The sequence below is a fragment of the Lasioglossum baleicum genome, chromosome 10, assembly GCF_051020765.1.
Source record: "Lasioglossum baleicum chromosome 10, iyLasBale1, whole genome shotgun sequence".
Taxonomy (NCBI): Eukaryota; Metazoa; Arthropoda; class Insecta; order Hymenoptera; family Halictidae; genus Lasioglossum; species Lasioglossum baleicum.
The window spans coordinates 2,191,293-2,209,630 of record NC_134938.1 but is presented as its reverse complement, the minus strand read 5'-3'; the positions used below and the strand labels follow the sequence as shown (position 1 = coordinate 2,209,630).

Below are 18,338 nucleotides of genomic sequence, written 5' to 3'. Positions count from 1 at the left end.
CCATCCGTGCTCCATTTCGACGTTTGACGACCAACGATTCGATTTGTTCGAAATATTAAAATTTCCGAAAACGAACGTTCCAGTACTGTAAAAACATTTGTTATTTAGTAAATACATGTCTCTGGCTATTCCTTCCGAATTTTCTAACATCCTTCTGAATTATCTAAAAAAGAACGTCTTCTTCATTGATATATATCAAAGTATAAGTCGTGTACATCGGTAATTATTATTAGTTTCGATGCAGAAACTCGTACAACAAGAACGAAGATACTAATCAAACAGCAGCGTTTGCAGTGGTGTGTGTGCGATATCTCGAGCCGGTTACGAAATTCGGTGAGTCGAGTTCGAAAACACCATATTGTATGTAAATAACAGCCGGAAGATAATGCCTCACACATAATGGTTTGTGGTCTTGCGGGCGACATTTAAGCACTATGATGCTCAGTGAGCTGTCCACGCGGTTAACGAACACTCGCGGCTCTTCGGTTTTCAAATTGTGGAACGGATATGTGCGACGAAAAAATGCTCGGTGCATACATTTCACTTATTACACGGACAAGAATGCGTTCGATGGCGGTGAGTGAAAATAAAAATTTCCAGTAGATCAAATAACATAGGATAGAATGAATAACTAAAATAGCAGATCGTACGGTTATTTATTTATCATTGCTGAAATTGTCAATGGAGGGTGTCGAGGTAGGGAACAGCGGATTTTACGCATTTACGACAAAAATGATTAAAACATTAAAAACAGTCAAAGAATTTAAAGATGCATAGATAGTTGCAGTTTAGCTTGACAATTATTATTTTGCTTCAGGGCAAACTGAAAAGATGAACATGTACCAAGCCATTAACCACGGACTTCGACTGGTGTTGGCGAAAGACCCCACCGCAGGTAACATTAATTTTCGTTCTTTCTGCTTGACCAGAGAAACACGAAATCTGTAAGAACTATTGCTTGTGTTTTGCTCGGATGTTATGAGATCGTATTGAACTTGTTTTATCTTATCGTTGGAGACTCGTGAGATAGTATATAATTGCATTCGTACATGTATAGTCTTAGTTAGATCGTGTGGAGTGTAGTTATTCGTAGATAGCCACGGCTATTATGTCACTCGACTGTGATTCGTTCTGGGAACTATAAATGAGAACGAGAATGAACGATGAATGTTTTACGAAATTGCAGGAGAACGAACCGCAGAAAAACAAACGAATTTTAAATGCAAATGGAAGTATAATTTATTGTTAGCATAAGACTACAATGGTCACAGTCGTGATCAAGCAATCAATGAATAAATCATTTCTGCATTAATGTTATTTAAGATTGAGGGCGGTGGTTACGTTATTTTGCTTCACAATTTTTATAACTCGTAACAACATTAAGTTTAATTGCTTGTGTTCGCGATTAGTAATATTTGGAGAAGATGTGGCATTCGGTGGCGTTTTCCGATGCACGATGGACCTTCAGAAGGAATTTGGCAAGGAACGCGTTTTCAACACGCCACTCTGCGAGCAAGGCATCGCCGGATTTGGCATCGGTTTAGCCACCCTCGGCGTGACCGCAATCGCAGAAATTCAATTCGCTGATTACATATATCCCGCTTTCGATCAGGTACTTATTCTACGGTTCTGGATGTGTAAGATAAGTATAAATTAAAGTTGTCGACAAGACTTGCTGTCAAATTAATAGCAAATAGGGAGCTGATTCAGGATAGGAGCAAACATTGTAATTGTAACGTACTAGTTTTATTTATTAATTATTGTTGCTTCGTTTGTTAGTTAGTGAACGAGGCTGCCAAAGTGAGATACCGTAGCGGTGGTGAGTTCGACTGTGGCAAATTAACGCTTCGCGCGCCTTGCGGGGCTGTTGGTCATGGCGGACTCTATCATTCGCAGAGCCCGGAAGCTTATTTTGCACATACCCCAGGTTTAAAGGTGCGTAAGCATTATAAATGCATCTAAACAATAGAAAATATTAACAGAGAGGAAATGAGAGTGCTCACGCCCGGAGTTTGGCCGTGCCACTTTTGTCTCCACATCATGTTTAGTCTGGAACAGCTCCTACATCATCTTTAGCATGGAACAGAACCTACACCATCTTTAGCAGGAAACAGAACCCATTTTACTGTTATCAAATCTGTGGTATGGATCAGAACTAGTTTCAACCACCGATCTGATACTATTATTTAATAGTTAATATCATTTAATAGTATCTGGTCGGTGATTGAAGCTAGTTCTGATCCATGCCACAGATTTAATTACAGTAAAGTGGGTTCTGTTTCCTGCTAAAGTTGGTGTAGGTTCTGTCCCATGCTGAAGATGATGTAGCAGCTGTTCCAGGCTAAACATGATGTGGAGACAGTGTGTCCAGACAGGGGTAATCGAAAAGGAATCGGGGGGAATACAAATACCCCCTCTCTGATGACCAGAGTAATATGTGACACGTTGCGCGACGAGAATAGAGTGAGGCAGAGTGAGGCGAATGGAAGACACGTTGCGCTTGCGCGGTAGGGACTGAACGGTGGAATAGGATAGTGGAAGGGGATGAGGTGGAGAGCCTGGAGGGGGAAAAGATGTTGGTTTCAACATGAATCTGGTCACACTGTGTGAATGTGTGGAGACAAAAGTGGCACGGTCGAACCCCGGGCGTGAGCACTCTCATTTCTTCTCTGATATTAATCGTTTGCTCTAGCGCAAATGATTCTTGCCGGATCTCACGTAAGGGGCTATGACTATGCAATCAGCCGCACGAATCATCTGCGCCGAAAAATCTCAAAATAGCGCCACTTGACGTAGCGGCGAAACGCTCAAACTGCTAGACAAAATTACCGACGATCGACATTTTTCATGGAACGACAGATGGCGCCAGCAATGGCTTCTGAGGCGACTGCTCCACGATATAGGAATCTACATTCTCTACAGAGTCGCCAAAAATCCTTTTGGGAAACGTGTATTTAATGCAAAATCCGATAACCAACTTTCGGAAGTTCAGCCAATTTTATTTTGAGATTCCGCAAGGAACACCGACTGATCGATTTTCCGGAGCAAATGATTCGTGCCGATTCGGCAAGAATTCGGAACGAACGGCTAATATTTTCCATTGTACTTACCGTGTTCGTCGTTAGATGGATGCACTCTCATGTTTTCGAATGAGAATGTCTAAAAAAAATATGTATCGGGAGCCCTCGCAATAATTGTTCATCCGTGAAAGAAACGATTTCTCATTCGTTACGTAATTTTATTTTAAAACCAAATCCATAGCCATTCTAAATGGGTAGGAAACCTCTGAAAAGGTAAAAACATCGGCAGAATTTGAAACTATATTTGTTACATTACTCTCGATTTATGAAAAATTGAAATGAATTTCTATTTTTCTGATAAATAGTAAGAGAAAAGAAAGTTGGCGAGAGCTAATGGCGTACGAATATGTCCAAGGATACACAGCTCTGCTACGTTACGCGTCGCCTATAGTCGTAGTCGGCTTCTTGAGGAGATTCCATGAATATTGTACGACACATGTACTTTGGGTATGCATGAAGAAAGTTTTCCTCCCGAGCACACACACAAAGCACCGCTGCACGGCTACTATACATCCCGATTACGCGAACTACGTCGCGCAACATCGCGCCGACATTTCCTGAAGCTGAAAAGATCGCACGGTCCTCTTCCATAGAGGACACCTGCCGCGTAAACAAAGATGTTTAGGTTCTTTTCATCAGCCGTGCAAACAACACTTATCATACGCTGTTCATGTTCAAATTTGCGCAGTGACTGTATCGTACACTCGCAGATAATCTTGTTTTCCAACGAAAGAGTATGTGGAGAATACAAAACAGTTTCCCGGACTTAACAGTTACGGTAGAGATATGGTGGACAGTTGCGGAGAGAACACTGTAGAGCGATTTTGAACGATTTCGATTGGTTCTGTTCTCAGGTGGTGATTCCCCGCGGTGCCAGCCAGGCCAAGGGTCTTCTTTTGAGCTGCATAGAGGAACCGGATCCCTGCATCATGTTCGAGCCGAAAATATTATACCGCACAGCGATCGACCAGGTGCCGACAGCTCATTACAAGATAGAGATCGGCAGAGCTGAGATCGTGAGAGCAGGTGGGCGTCCGGCTCTTTTAATATTTAAAATAACCGAGTAACTTTTTCGTTAAAAAAGTTCAATGGTTTTTGTAAATTTGCAGCGCGCAATATCACCCGTATCACATGTATACATTTAAGAGAGGGCGCGTCGATAGTTGCTTTCGAAAGTAGGAGAGACCGGGGCTATTCGAGTAATTTTTAACCGCGCCGTTGGTATTTCCCTAACTTCTTGCAAAAGTTCTGCGTGTCTACTTAGCCGTGCAGGAATTTTCATTTATTTAATTTATAAAGTCGTAGATACTTTGCGGACCGAGTGCAGTCGGCAACATGGCCGCCGCGGGACTAACGAGCCGTCATTCTAGAATATAATATTTATCGGTCGCAATCGTCCTTTCATTATCCAATCGGGTTGCACGCGATGTAGTCCTGAAACAGGATACTCAACCTGGGGAATAACCGACACGGCGCGCACACAGTCGTCGTCGAAGTTAACACGCTTCGAACGCGAGCGTGTAAGGTGAAACGCTCTCGCGTATATAATAACAGTGTGCGCAAGTGTACGTGTGTTACACGTGTGCAATTCATGCACGTAGGTGATGCAGTGACACTCGTGGGTTGGGGCACTCAGGTGCATGTGCTGTTGGAGGTGGCCGATCTCGTCCAGGAGAAGCTCAACGTGTCCTGCGAGGTGATAGACCTCGTTTCTATCCTACCTTGGGACGCGGAACTCGTTTGCAAGGTAATTTCGTCATTATAATTTGCTCTGTTTTCTTCGCGCGCTCGCGTTAATGCAACCGGATCGTTTGCGTGGCATTACGCTTTAAACCGCGTGCGTTACGTTCGCCAGAGTATATGTATTACGTGGGCCTCCGCATGTCCTTCGCCGTAACAGAGAGGGTGAGAGGCAAACCAGCACCCGTGGCATTTCACTTCGAGCAGACACGGTGTTTATTCAGGAAGAACTGTTTCATTGACAAACGGAATTTTTATCAACACGTACTTTTAGTCGGTTTTATTATCCAACATTTTCAACCATGTATTTAGGACACACTGTATATGTCGATTTCGCTGCAATTTAGGAAATCGACCGAATGGACTTCTCTACAATACTTTTCACACTTTTTTAAATGTTACTACATTAAATAATTGGGATGAATGATTAGTAGATTATTGATCTTCCAGGGCCACGAATGAGGCTCAAAATGGTAACTAATTGTTTCAGAAACAAAAATGTCCCTTTCGATACAATTTATGAAAAAGGGGCTTTTCTAAGAAGTAAAATTTCAACATTTGGAAGAATGATTATACTAGATAATTAATACTTCCAGTGCTACGAATTAGACTGAAAATGGTAACCTAATTGTTCCTGAAACAAGAATGTCTCGTTCAATTTATAAAATGGACCGAGTAGATCATTCTGAAAGGTAACATTTACAAATTGGGAAAAGTGATTACCAGATAATTGATCTTTCCATCGCCACAAAGTAGGCTAATTGTTTCAGACACAAAAATGTCCCTTTCATTTTATGAAATGTGCCAAATGGACTCTTCTAAGAAGTAACATTTAATGATTGGGAAAAATGATTACCAGATAATTGATCTTCCAGTTCCACACGGATTGGGCTCGAAATGGTAGCCTAATTGTTCCCGAAACAAAAATGTCCCTTCATCTCAGCACTCTCCGGTTTGGCAATCTCTCTTGGCGAACTGTTGATTCTAAAAGCGTCGAAAGAAGCCGGCCACGATTATTATAAATCGCGTAAAAAAAGATTGCGCTATGATTACACGCGGACCGTTTTCGCGGGAATGCATTTCCGCGAGCATTATTTCGTCACCGTGATTTGCGCTGGAATATTGTATATTGTGCATCGTTCCTATGCACCAGCCATAAAAAGCGTTATTCAGTCAGTAGCCGATTGTTCGACGTCGTGCACAGAATATTATTGTGAAAAAGTCGTAAAATTGTTGATGTCCTTTCACGCGATTGTATTATTGCGTATGAAACGGCACCTTTCGGAATGGCGCCGACGGAACAGAGTCGTTATATGCATATAAACATTCGTTTTCTTTTTTTTTTTTTTACCGTAATTGATATACCTACACCGCTTTATATTGTCCTGTAACAACTGAGTTGACCTCAGGCTACGAATTTACTTCATCGTTGCGACACCAACAAATTGTTGGTGTTTTCACGAGCAACTTTCTTGCGGTGAATGTCTCACCTGTCGACGACGTTTACGCGTTACAGGAACGGACAATACCGGTCGTGTAATACCAACAACCGGGTGCTGGTAGCAACTAGTTTTTGCTGTTACAATTACTTTATTACCGGAGTCCGGATTTTATGCATTTATCAGAGAAACGTGCAATCTATTGCAGTGAAAAAGTATTAGATGACTTGAAGAATATTAATATTTTCACCTCGTAGAAACGATTGTGTCTACCAAAGTGTGTAAAAGAAATTGTTTAATTTTACATTCTGACGGTTCTGACATTCTGACGGTGTGCTTCAAGATAAATACAATGGCCTATTATGGAGGTCTTTAAAGGTCACTCAAGGTCAGAAATAAGCTATTCAGGTGGCTGAATGGACCGAATTTGATCGTTTCGGAGTCGAAGGGCCCCGCGTGTGCGTAATTTAGTGAGGGGATCGTGGTGCTCGGAGGATCCGTGAACGTATCGAAATTACGCGAAACGGGTTTCCAATTATGGACGCCACCTCTCGCGCTTGTTCACGGCTCGGTTGTGTGCACGCGCGAGAATAATGTTACGGCGAGTAAGCCGCGAGTGCATACCGTACAATCGGCATATCATTATAGCGACTAAAGATCGATTAGCATAAATCAGCGCGATATTTAGTGTCCGCGCGGAGCTGTATACCCGGGTATCGTAATTCGGACGAGTGAATGCCGCGCGTCTCGTTTGCGTTTTCGCCGACCAGAACGAAAAGACCGGCCTCCGGCCTCTAACATTTAGATAACAGATCTACAAATCAATCGAGCGTTGGCATAAAGAGTCGCAGTTCATTTATTATACATTTGATTGGCAAGAATTAACGAATAAGACATTTTCCCTTTTGTTCGACGATCCTTTGCCAAAAGGAATGAATGAGCCGTTTATTTTCAAAGTGGCCTAAGGCCATTTAAGTTTAAATTGAGATATTTAAGAGTTTGCGTGTGTGTTTCAATGAAATTAAAAATATACGTATAGGATACCAATGTGACACACTCCTTAAGTGTATCTAAGAGAGTTAAATAACGGAGTTAAACATTTCTTATTATAATTCTGTCAAATCGACGAATTTTGAAAACCCAAATGATAACAACCATAACATAGACCATTAGTATTCATATATTTAAGAAGTTTCGAAGTGGCCACCCTTTGAGCCGATTCAGAGGCTCAAACGTGTTTTGAAATTTTCGGCTATGGGCCGCAGCTCTTCTGGCGTCATTCGGTCCCACAGCCGGCGCAGAGATTTTTTCAGCGACTCGAAACTTTTATGGGGCTGAGCACAGGCCCTGGCCTCCGAAATCGACCAAACGCTGGAGTTCATAGAGTTGAGATCCGGTGAGTACGGCGGCCATTCCGCAGATGTGATGAAACCTGGAAAATGGGATTTGCTACGGTTTTCGTGGATCAAAGGGTCAAAATCAACCAAGAAGTGTATCGACGGCACTTTCTCGAAGCCGTCGTACTTCTGTGGGCTCAACAGCACCTCGGCGATCCGGAATGGACGTTGCAGCAGGATTCCGCGCCGGCCCACAGGGCGAAAACGACTCAGGAGTGGTACAAAGTCCATTTTCCAGGTTTCATCACATCTGTGGAATGGCCGCAGTACTCACCGAATCTCAAACCGATGGACTACAGCGTGTGGTCGATTTTGAAGGCCAGGGCCCGTGCTCGGCCCTATAAAAATTTGGAGTCATTGAAAAAATATCTGTACCAGGAGTGGGACCGAATGACGTCAGAAGAGCTGCGGTCCATTGCCGAAAATTTCAAGACACGTTTGAACCTCTGTATCGGCGCATTATGGTTGTTATTATTTGGTTTTTCAAAATTCGCCAATTTGACAGAATTATAATAAGAAATGATTAACTCCGTTATTTCTTGTCACCCTGTAGTTTTGGAATGGTGTCCAGTTAATTTTGTTCAGTCCTGTCACTAAGGTCACCTGAAATTTGAAATGTTGCGGTAACTATGTGTATAGAAGTCGCGAGAGTACTACCTAGTTACTGTTCCTAATGATTTACAACGTTACACGGTCGCAGGCTCGCCTACGTGTCTTAATTACAGAGCACCGATCAGCTTGTTCCTAACGTCGATCACCGCGCCCATGAAATCGACGCTCGCCAACAAAACGATTCGTCCGGCCCCGTTGTATTAATGCATCGCTTAGCGTCAAGTCGCGTATAAATTATTGTTGTGCCGGCTCGTATGGGACGGCGCATAAATCATTCACGAATTGATCCGTGAGCCCGTGCCTTCGTTCGCACATGGAATTACCTCCCCTTGACACGTGTAAGAGTATTCAAACTAATTCTACGTGTGCCGACCACGGTTCTTGTCCAATTCGGTATTGTACACCTGAATCCCGTCAGACGTTTCTGCTACCGACAATGTTCAAATTAATAGCATTTTTATTTTTCATCAAACTCCGCAGTGTTCATATATATTTCTAGTAAATTCTAAATTATCCAAGGAGTCAGATAAGGTGATTTCTTATTGTTTTCTTTTTTACGAGCCGAACATTTTAGATCACGTAACCTGGAAATGCAGATACCAACATCTCCTGTAGACATCGTTTTTTAGCCTGTAATCGCGAAATCCACTTAAATCCAGTTTCCCAACGGATCGTTTTTATCATGCACAATTACCAAATAGTTCATTTACTTTCGATCCCATAACGAATGATATATTCTTCTCCCGATACATTCTCCTGTTTCCCTCTTTCAGCCGTTGCGCAATATGTATAATGGCCCGTAAAAGCCCCGAGAGGAATCTCATTATGCAAACGCTTTAATGTAACGCATAATGTTGCAGTCAGCGAAGAAAACGGGACGAGTTGTGATCGCACACGAAGCGCCGCTAACGAACGGATTCGGAGCGGAAATAGCGTCGACCATTCAGGTAAATATCTTTTTTCTTCTGAACTGTGGTATAACAACAAAATAAAGATTTATGTATTAGAATTTGTGTAAAAATTTGTACAAATGGAAACTTGCATGTTTCTTAGTGTGTGTAATTTGATGATTTAGCTCGATTGACTATACGTTTAATAGTAGAACGAAATTTAAACTAGTGCAGTTACGAAATGATTCACACAGCGCGAACCAGTTCGCTGCCTAAAATGCATGAGAATGCATCGTCGGAATGTGGCAGGATATCATTATACGTGTTTCTGTTACGTCACACGTGTGCACCTCGTGACGGTTCGATACGCTTCAATTTCTTCAGACGTGCACACGCGTCCCGTGCAAAATGTTCAATCCTTCGATCTAAGTAAATGTGATCCTTTCACGAAAATACGTACTCCATCGTTTTCCTGAATTATTTTTAAAAGATTCAAAAGATGTCTCGTTTTTAACCCTTTGCAGTCGAATGGCGAGTCTGAGGCACCACTAAAAATTGCCGTACCATTATTCAAAACAGTTTTAACATTATTAAATTTGTCTGTATTCTATAAATTGTAAAAAGCTCAACTGTTATATATATACAGGGTCATCCGTTTTTAAACGGCCAAACGTTAACCAGCTGTAGAGGACCCCAAATAGAACAACTTTTACCCCTATCACTTTTTTTGTTTCGGCCTTGATTTCCAGATAATTGCAAAAAACCATCATTTTTTGAGTTTGCATAACATTAAATATCTCAGGACTCCAATGATGAATCTTGATGGTTTTTCCTTTGTTTAGTTTAAAATAAGTAGGGGCATCATTTTTATTGAATAAACTTTTTTGTATGACCTTCGGATCATGGTTTCTTTGGCGTGGGGCACACCGCCACTTTCCAACTTATTTCTTTCAGGCTCCACGGTGTGCCCCACGCAAAAAAACCATGATCCGAAGGTCATACAAAAAAGTTTATTCAATAAAAAAGATGCCCCTACTTATTTTAAACTAAACAAAGGAAAAACCCTCAAGATTCATCATTGGAGTCCTGAGATATTTAATTTTATGTAAACTCAAAAAATAATGGTTTTTTGCAATTATCTGGAAATCAAGGCCGAAACAAAAAAAGTGATATGGGTGAAAGTTGTTCCATTTGGGGTCCTCTACAGCTGGTTAACGTTTGGCCGTTTAAAAACGGATGACACTGTATAAGAAAACAGGTTCAATTTGATGTGCACGATGTAAAAAAGATTACACAGGACAAAAATGATCTGGGTTGAAACAAATGTCTCGATTTTGGAATTCAAATTGCTTCGAGTGCAAAGGGTTAACGAACACTAAATTATTCTTTCTGAAATAGGAGGCCTGTTTTTTGAGTCTGGAGGCGCCTGTAAAGAGGGTGACAGGTTGGGACAGCCCTTTCCCCCACGTGTTCGAGCCATTCTATCTACCTGATAAGTGGCGATGCTACGCCGCTGTGAGGGACGTCCTGAACTACTGAAACTAAACCCGGGGATGTTCTCTGCAGCTATAGCGCAGCGAAATACGTCGGAAACCTGTTGCCTAGCTGGACAGCGCCCACGCGAGATAAACACGACTGCGCCATCGATTTTTTTCATTCTTCGTGCACGAACACTCCGTCGCTCGTTCAGATTCCAAGATTATTTGCATCGCGCATCATTTGCCCCGAAAGTTTCGCAAGAACCATTAATTAATGGTAATTTTACTTCATGCTGAGATTGTCATCGATGTGAGAAAGTTAACAATTTTTTACCAGGAATAATTAAGTGTACGACATATTAAAAAAATGCATGGCTCCCCCTTATAAATATTGATGGTGACCTTCGCGCGCCCTCCACATGTCCACCTAAACACAAACCAGTCTTGTTTCGCATAAAAACTCCACAGGGGTCATTCGAAGGTCATAGTGTGGCAAATTATTATTGGCAAAAATATATGTCGCCGTTCAAACATGGTCGATGAGCTTCGAAAGACCTTGAAAACGACAACCAACGTTTTCTTCTATCCTGTACCACTCTGAAAAAATTAATCTCCCGCACACCTAGAGTTTCTATTTTTGTTAGAGGGTGCTCGGGCCTGGTCCAAAGTTGCGGGTCACGGTGTTGATTAGTTTTAGGCGTCGCCGGATGAAAGGTGACCGCAGCTTTTTATTGTTCGCATTCTGCCGACGCGGGATCCCGCGTCCCTCTGGCCCGGTTTTATCTGCGCGGCGAATAAGGTGAAGTGCCCTAAGTCTGGACACTCAAAAAGTGATACCTAAATCTGGACAATTGAATTTTCATAGTAAAATCAGTAATTAAGGGATTAAATAATTATATTATATAGTCTGAGGCCTCTCTCTCTCTCTCTCTCTCTCTCTTAGCTACAAGTAGGTGTGAATACTATTTCATTATGACATCAATTGAAATTTAAAAATAAATTCAAAGTTCATCTGAAAACAGTATACAAAATAGTCTATTTACATGCGAATCATGTGCATTTATAGTTCGAACTTTTGTTAGAAAAAAAGATATAATTTAAGCCGTCACAATCAGACAAAAAATAATTATCACGCATAACAATATTGATATTTTAAAATAAATTGGCAATCAAACTTAACGTAAATAATAATTATTAATCCAAATATTAGATGTCCAAGATTAGGATTGTTTTCAAATATAAGTACTCCATACTGGGACGCGATGACAGCAGCTGTCCCACTCTAAGCCTATACGCAATGTGCTTACGCCTGAAGCCGGACACGCGTTTGTGAATAAAATCAACGCATTGTTTGCAAATTATTTAACTAAATGTACGTATAAGTAGTCTTCTATTAGCTTGTATAACGAATGTAGAAAATGTGTTCCGGCTGTGACGTTAATAATACTTAATTTTTATGTCATAAATCTATCAGTATTAATACCTAACCTCAAACACTAATTATTCATGTCGATATAGTTTTAAAAAAATGTTTTTTTCAGATTGTAAACTTGCTTTAAAAATTAAATTTGATAATGGCCATCACAGTAGAAACAAAACTTTTGATTCCAGTCGAAAAAAGTAATTAATAAGTATCGTAAAAAAACAGATTAAAGTAAGAGAAAGCCAAAAGTGTACATAAAATCTAAGGATATTATTAAAAATGACAGATTGAAGGACAATAGAAGATTGAATAAAAATAAAAAATTGAAGAGAAGTCAAGAATCTCATTCTGTTGAATCCATCGTACAAGTACAAGCTCTCAATACAGTAGGCCAGTTTAAGATTCCAAAAAGCACGCATTCTAGAATGAAAAATTTAAGTTCGGTGGATGCTAACAAAGGACCACCAACTGTACTGTCGAAGACAGAAGAAAGATCTTGAAAAAAAGGAGCAAGAAAAAAAATTATAGAAGAAGAACATTTGTCAAAAAAGCAGGAAAAAGAGAGATACAAAATAAAAAATGAACAGGAACAAGAAATCAATAATAATTTACACGAAAGAAAAAAGATAATTACACAACAAACTAAGGGCAGAATGTAATATACACACAATAACAATATATTCATATGTGCATCATATTAAAGATTTAATAAAGTTCGATGTTATAGATCAGGCATGGGCAAATTTTTGCTCGATCGGAGGCATTCTCAAGGAATACCCCCACTCCTCCCGGTCGCGCGTCTCGCTCCCCGTAGCGGCCATAGTGCTTGGAACACTAGTGTTTGTTGCAGATTATATGTAAATTCAATTTGTCCCGGTGCAGGGTTTACTTCTGTCCAGGTACTAGCTTAGATTGGATTTAATATGTCCAACTACAGGTTTGAATTATTCTTGTTAATACAATTAAGATATTAACCTAATAAACAATGATTTTTTTTATTTTAAATTACTTTACAAACTCTGAACTGTATGTTAAAACTCTTAAAAAGTTATTTTTGTTTATTTAAAGTGATCAAATTAAAAATAAGAAAAACATGCTGTCCAGGCATAGGGCACTTCACCTTACTTTCCTCCTCAAATTAATCGCGCGAAAGACGATACACATTGTCGTCGGCGTTGGCTGCAACAAGTACATACAGTAGGAAACCGATGACGAATCGATCGTGGCAATTAGAATGGATGTGTCCACTGGTTCTTATTATCTGGGTCAAGTCTGTCTTTAGCAGTAAAATCTAGAGAGACAGAGAGAGACGCACACGGGTCATACGTGGCAACGTAATATCTCAATCAAGGCTCCTGTGGCTCAGGTGTTGCTCGAGCTAGGTTGTCCCCGCCTATCCTTGGGGAACAAGAGATTCGCCGATGGAAACGCGGCTTTAACTCGTACCGGTGCGAAGCCTGTCGGCCAATTACCGCGTAAACCGGTGATCCCCCGTCGACGGGACCTTGTAATCGACGCGGAAATGACCGACAACAACAATGAATAATCACGAGAACGAAGAATGTCGCGCTGTGACGCGATAAGCATCGTCCATCGCGGAAAGGTTAACGATCACCGACGATTCCGCACGGTGCTCAACAAACTCTCTATCAGGTAATAATATAACTTTCTCAAAAATAGATACAATTTATTCAACCCTTATGTAGTCAACCAAACTGTACAGATTGTTTAAAACCTTTCTGTATCTAACATTTTTCCACAAATTCTCGTTATAAGACTATAAATTAACACATTACCGACGACCGCTGATTATTGCTTAATTTTGAAAAATCTATGTTCCATGGCTAAACACTTTTTAATGGAACCATTAATAGTAACAGCAATTTTCATTATTGAACTAACAAGACACCCTCAATAACGTCATCTAATGGTTCCATTTAAGATTGCAATGTAAAAGAAAATTTCTATGCTTTCTTTTGGTACAGCAAAATTATTGAAAATCTTATTAATAGGCTTCCGGTAGGTAAAGTGTTAATATGTATATTAGCGAGAGTCATGAATGGACATTCAGAGAAATTTTGTAATATTTTTAGAGGAACATTAACAAATTGTTGAAAGAGATACAGTAAATGGGTCGACTGGCTCTGACACAAGGGTTAAATTATTTTCCGCTATTGTCGATAGGCTTCCGGTAAGTAACGCGTCAAGTGCGAAGATAAATAGCTTCTTTCTCCATTTTTATGATGCTCGATCCGTATCTGTCGCGGCCGTCTCCTCCGTAACTGGGAAACGCGCGTTTTCTGCAGGACAGTTCTGGATCCCGAAAGGGCAAAGGGTCTGTCGACTAGAAAATGCTGGCAGAAGGTACAGGACCAAATAATCGAAGGAAGTGTGCAGTGCCGTAGCGAGCTCACACCGTATTTTGTAATTTGAAAGGGAAACCACATTCTTTCACTGTGTATTATGATACGTGAAAGTTGGCAACGGTGCACACACTGTCGAACCACACGCTGCGAGTTGAAACCGGAGGGGGTGAGAAGAAGTGAGACGAACGGGTTGACCGAGACGGAGAGAGATGGAGAGGGGGAGAAAGAGAGAGAGAGAACAGCACGGAAAGGAACAGAGAGGAAGATACTAAGAGCCAATTGCCACGAAGGTATAGACTATATCGAAGGTCGACGAGTTGCCTTTTTATTAGTCGATTTTTGCGGGAATAGAGCAACGGTTCTGTGCACGCTAACATATGGCACCGAGGCGCTTGCAATCCTCGCGAACTCGAAGATTTTCGATCGCTTCAGTCCGATTAGCGATGGGGAAACGATGCGCCTAATCGCCTACCGAGGGCTTGCGCAATTTCGAGTTGTCCTAATTTTCGCGTTCGTCTCTCCGCATTCTTTAAAATATTTTTGTCTCGAATTTGAAGAAAATTGGAATATATATTTTGTCAATATACTATGTATAGGATGTACATGAATTATTTTTTCTTCGTTGACTTGAACAACGTACATTTTGCATGAAGATCCGCAGTCTATTCATCAATTTCAGAAACGCGTTCGAGCAAGAATTTACGGCTCCGCGAAACGCGGAAATGGAATTGCGTTGCTTCGAGACCAAATGAAGATAAAACGGGGAAATAAAATTGCAATTGTCTCGCTCGCGATATGAAGAACTGTTCTTACTTCGGTTAATTAACAAGAAGAAGACATATACAACGTGCTGGAAACCATCGGACCTCTGTTAGCAATTTTTATAGACCGAGTACAGCGAAGTAGATTATCGGTCCGGAAGCATTCTCACGTTTCCTTTTAACATCGCGGTAATTAAAGAATTAGATTCGTGTAATTACGTTCACATCAGTTGTGGAATGTCTGATTTCATTCTTTTTTTTTTTTATTTTACGCGGAATTGTTGCGAATAGTGGAAAATACTGTTGCAAGGAGAAACTACGTTTTTAACCGTATCATAAGTAATTCAGTCGTAGAGTGTTTGACTGCGAAAAGAGCGGACACTTTGTGTGCCACGTTTGCATAGCAACAGGTGTCCTGTTACAATGTTTTTGTTTAAACATTTGCGAACGTGAAAATGAAAACATGTATACACCTCTAGCAACACAAAAAGATCGCAGTTAAATGGATCATAGACATTTGTATGATAACACTAGGACTCGGAATACCTGATTAATCTGATGCAGAGTATCTCGCCATAAAATTGAATAATTTATTTCGTATAGGTGAATACAAATTGCACTTTTCGAATATAAAGAGTGGACGTCATTTCTATGTTAATTGCTAGACAGCGGGACGTTATGCAAAACAAACGTTTTTTACCTGAATTGCAACAAACTGCAGTGGAACAGGAATTTATTTTCTATTCAAAATAATATAATAGTAATTCATAATTGAAGGGGTGGATGGATAAAGGTGTCAAGTTTGTTTTCTGTGAAAGAGTTTTTAACAAAATATGTTGTCCTTTTTTGATGAATGAAGATAATTGTTATCTTTTTTTGTATTAGGGATTAACCATACGAATATATACATATACAGGGTGAGTCCGAAGAAACAGAACACCTAGATATCTCCGTCACTTCTCGTTGTACAAAAAATCTTCTCAGGACAAAGTTACACTGTTTGAAGAGCCACATGTAACGGTGTAAGGGAAAAAATTTACAAGGTCATTTTTTTACAAGCTTTCAAGGTTATTGACATTTTTTTTAATGGAATGAGGTATTTTTTAATACATCAATAAAATAGTACTAACCCATGTATGTCGAAAAGTTAGTAGTTCAGGAGATATTTCAATTTAAATAACTCTAAAACACCATTACTGTCGTACTGAAACGTTAGCGTTTACTTGCTAGTGTAAATTGAAGAGTTGAAATTGAAATTGAAAAATCGAAATTGAAGAGTTTAAATTGAAAAATTGAAGTTGAAGGGTTGATATTGAAATTAACGTTGAAATTGAAAAATTCACGTTGAAATTGTAGTTGAAGGGTTGATATTGAAATTGAAGTTGAAATTGAAAAATTCACGTTGAAATTGAAGTTGACTCGTTTATGTCCCTCAATCACTTAAGCATCCCCGCCAATGGCTCTTGCATTATCATAAATTTCGTTTATTGAAGAATCATCATAATGATCCGTCAAACAGAAAACGTTCGATTCCGATAGAACAATAACAAGAATCCATGAAAGAACACGGCGGCTTTCTCGAAATTCCTTATCGGTATAATTACTTCGAAAGTCGATGAGCAGCGCGTCACGTGGGGTAAGCGTTCGCATTTCCCTCGTTACCGTCCCGGTGGTGGCGCGTCGCCGGTGGCGCTGCTCCGTCGTTCCGACGTAGACGACCGGCAGCTTTCGGGCGATTTCGGGCAGACGTGCGGCCAGGCTTGTGACGTTGGAGGGGGGTCTAGTTACGCGGCGTTCAACTCGGCTGGCTCGGGTGGGGCGACATCACGCCGGGTACGGAGCGGCATGAGAATCTCGCAGTGTCGAATCCCGCCGGTCGTCTCGTTGTTCTTTTCGCTATCGACCGTTTTCTCGATCACCGTCGCCGACCGTTCGTTCCATCATCAATTTACACGCGGCTCATCGACCGTCGTCGATCTCTGATCCGTGTGATACGAACGGTGTTTCCGGTCCTCTATTCTCTCCAGCTCGTTCAAAGGTGTCCCATCCCGTGACCACCACGTGACACACGCAAAGTGTTGAGGATTTTCACTGTAACCCTTTAAAGAACCGGTTTATCTCTGTGTGAACGTCACTGTATCATAGTCTGTGTGATACAGAGGATCAATTTTGAAGAATCATGGAGGAAGTGAAGGTTACGAATGAAAAATCAGCGGCGCAGGCGAGAAAGGCGGAGCCTAGCGAGGAGGATGCGGCAACGAACGAGCAGATAGCGAACAACCAGATGATCAGACCTGTCGATCGAAACCAGGCGCTGCCTTTGATGCAGGTAAGGCTTATGTAACTCAAGTACGCCTGGTCTGGCTCGTGCCTCGTGTGCGCCACGATGCGATGGTGTGCGACTAGAACTCGCCAGCTCGAGCGTGCGCCGATACTCTTTGCTCACTCGTGTCATTAACCGAACGGAATAAAATAAAGCCACGGTTGATTACACTCTCTCCCTCGATAACGCGAGGTATCGTCGAACGATCTTTGATCAGGGTAAACTACTGATAGAATTCTTCTTGGGTGGGTAACGATTTTCATCGGGAGATACACCATTTCCGGTGGATCAGGTCTCCTCCATGCCGATTGGAACTTTTCGGTCGGTAACCTCCAAGATGAACCTCCGCAAAATCGATGCACTTCTGCGGAATATTGCGGACGGTGACGGGGGGGCTAGAATTGATTAGAGCTGCACCTTGGTGCATGGGTCTTTGCGAAATTTGTTGGCTTGAAATGGGAACCAGTGGTAGTACACGCAAGGCGAGGTATGGGCGAAAGTAGTATGTGTCTGCGTTGACCGGGACACTTTGCTTTTCTTCGTCATTTTGTGGTCTGGACACGTTTCTGTAAAAGATTGTTACATTGTAATTTTGCATACATATTTTCTCTAATTTTTCGAAAATTTCTGTAAAGAAATCCACTGAGAGATCCACTGTCTTTTATTGAAATTTTGTATATTTTCTATCATTTTTGGGAAATTTCTGCGAAAGAATCTGACCAGTGTGTTTTATTGAAATTTTGCATATTTTCTATAACTTCTAGGAAATACTTAAAATCGTTGGCGACTATCGGGTGTATCGGGAAGATAATAAACCCATTACACACAA

At 41.0% G+C, this 18,338-nt stretch overlaps 3 protein-coding genes across 3 annotated transcripts in view; all 3 read left to right on the top strand.

Annotated features, from left to right (window-relative positions):
• Positions 1-365: 365 nt before the first annotated feature.
• Positions 366-13,745, top strand: Bckdhb (Branched chain keto acid dehydrogenase E1 subunit beta). The gene is made up of 8 exons (XM_076432729.1): positions 366-576; positions 818-895; positions 1,410-1,612; positions 1,780-1,935; positions 3,935-4,106; positions 4,682-4,827; positions 9,129-9,215; positions 10,557-13,745. The coding sequence occupies exons 1-8, from the start codon at positions 435-437 to the stop codon at positions 10,695-10,697; spliced, it is 1,125 nt and encodes a 374-aa protein (XP_076288844.1). The 5' UTR covers positions 366-434; the 3' UTR covers positions 10,698-13,745.
• Positions 13,746-13,888: 143 nt separating this feature from the next.
• On the top strand, positions 13,889-16,832 carry LOC143213136 (uncharacterized). The gene is made up of 4 exons (XM_076432730.1): positions 13,889-14,250; positions 14,366-14,423; positions 14,496-14,715; positions 16,072-16,832. The coding sequence occupies exons 1-4, from the start codon at positions 14,189-14,191 to the stop codon at positions 16,128-16,130; spliced, it is 399 nt and encodes a 132-aa protein (XP_076288845.1). The 5' UTR covers positions 13,889-14,188; the 3' UTR covers positions 16,131-16,832.
• A 207-nt stretch (positions 16,833-17,039) lies between these two features.
• The window catches only part of LOC143213134 (terminal nucleotidyltransferase 5C), a 116,139-nt gene continuing 114,840 nt past the window's right edge, over positions 17,040-18,338 (top strand). The window contains exon 1 of the mRNA XM_076432722.1: positions 17,040-17,515. Coding sequence (XP_076288837.1) covers positions 17,366-17,515 — 150 coding nt within the window. The 5' untranslated portion in view covers positions 17,040-17,365. The remainder of the gene's footprint in view (positions 17,516-18,338) is intronic.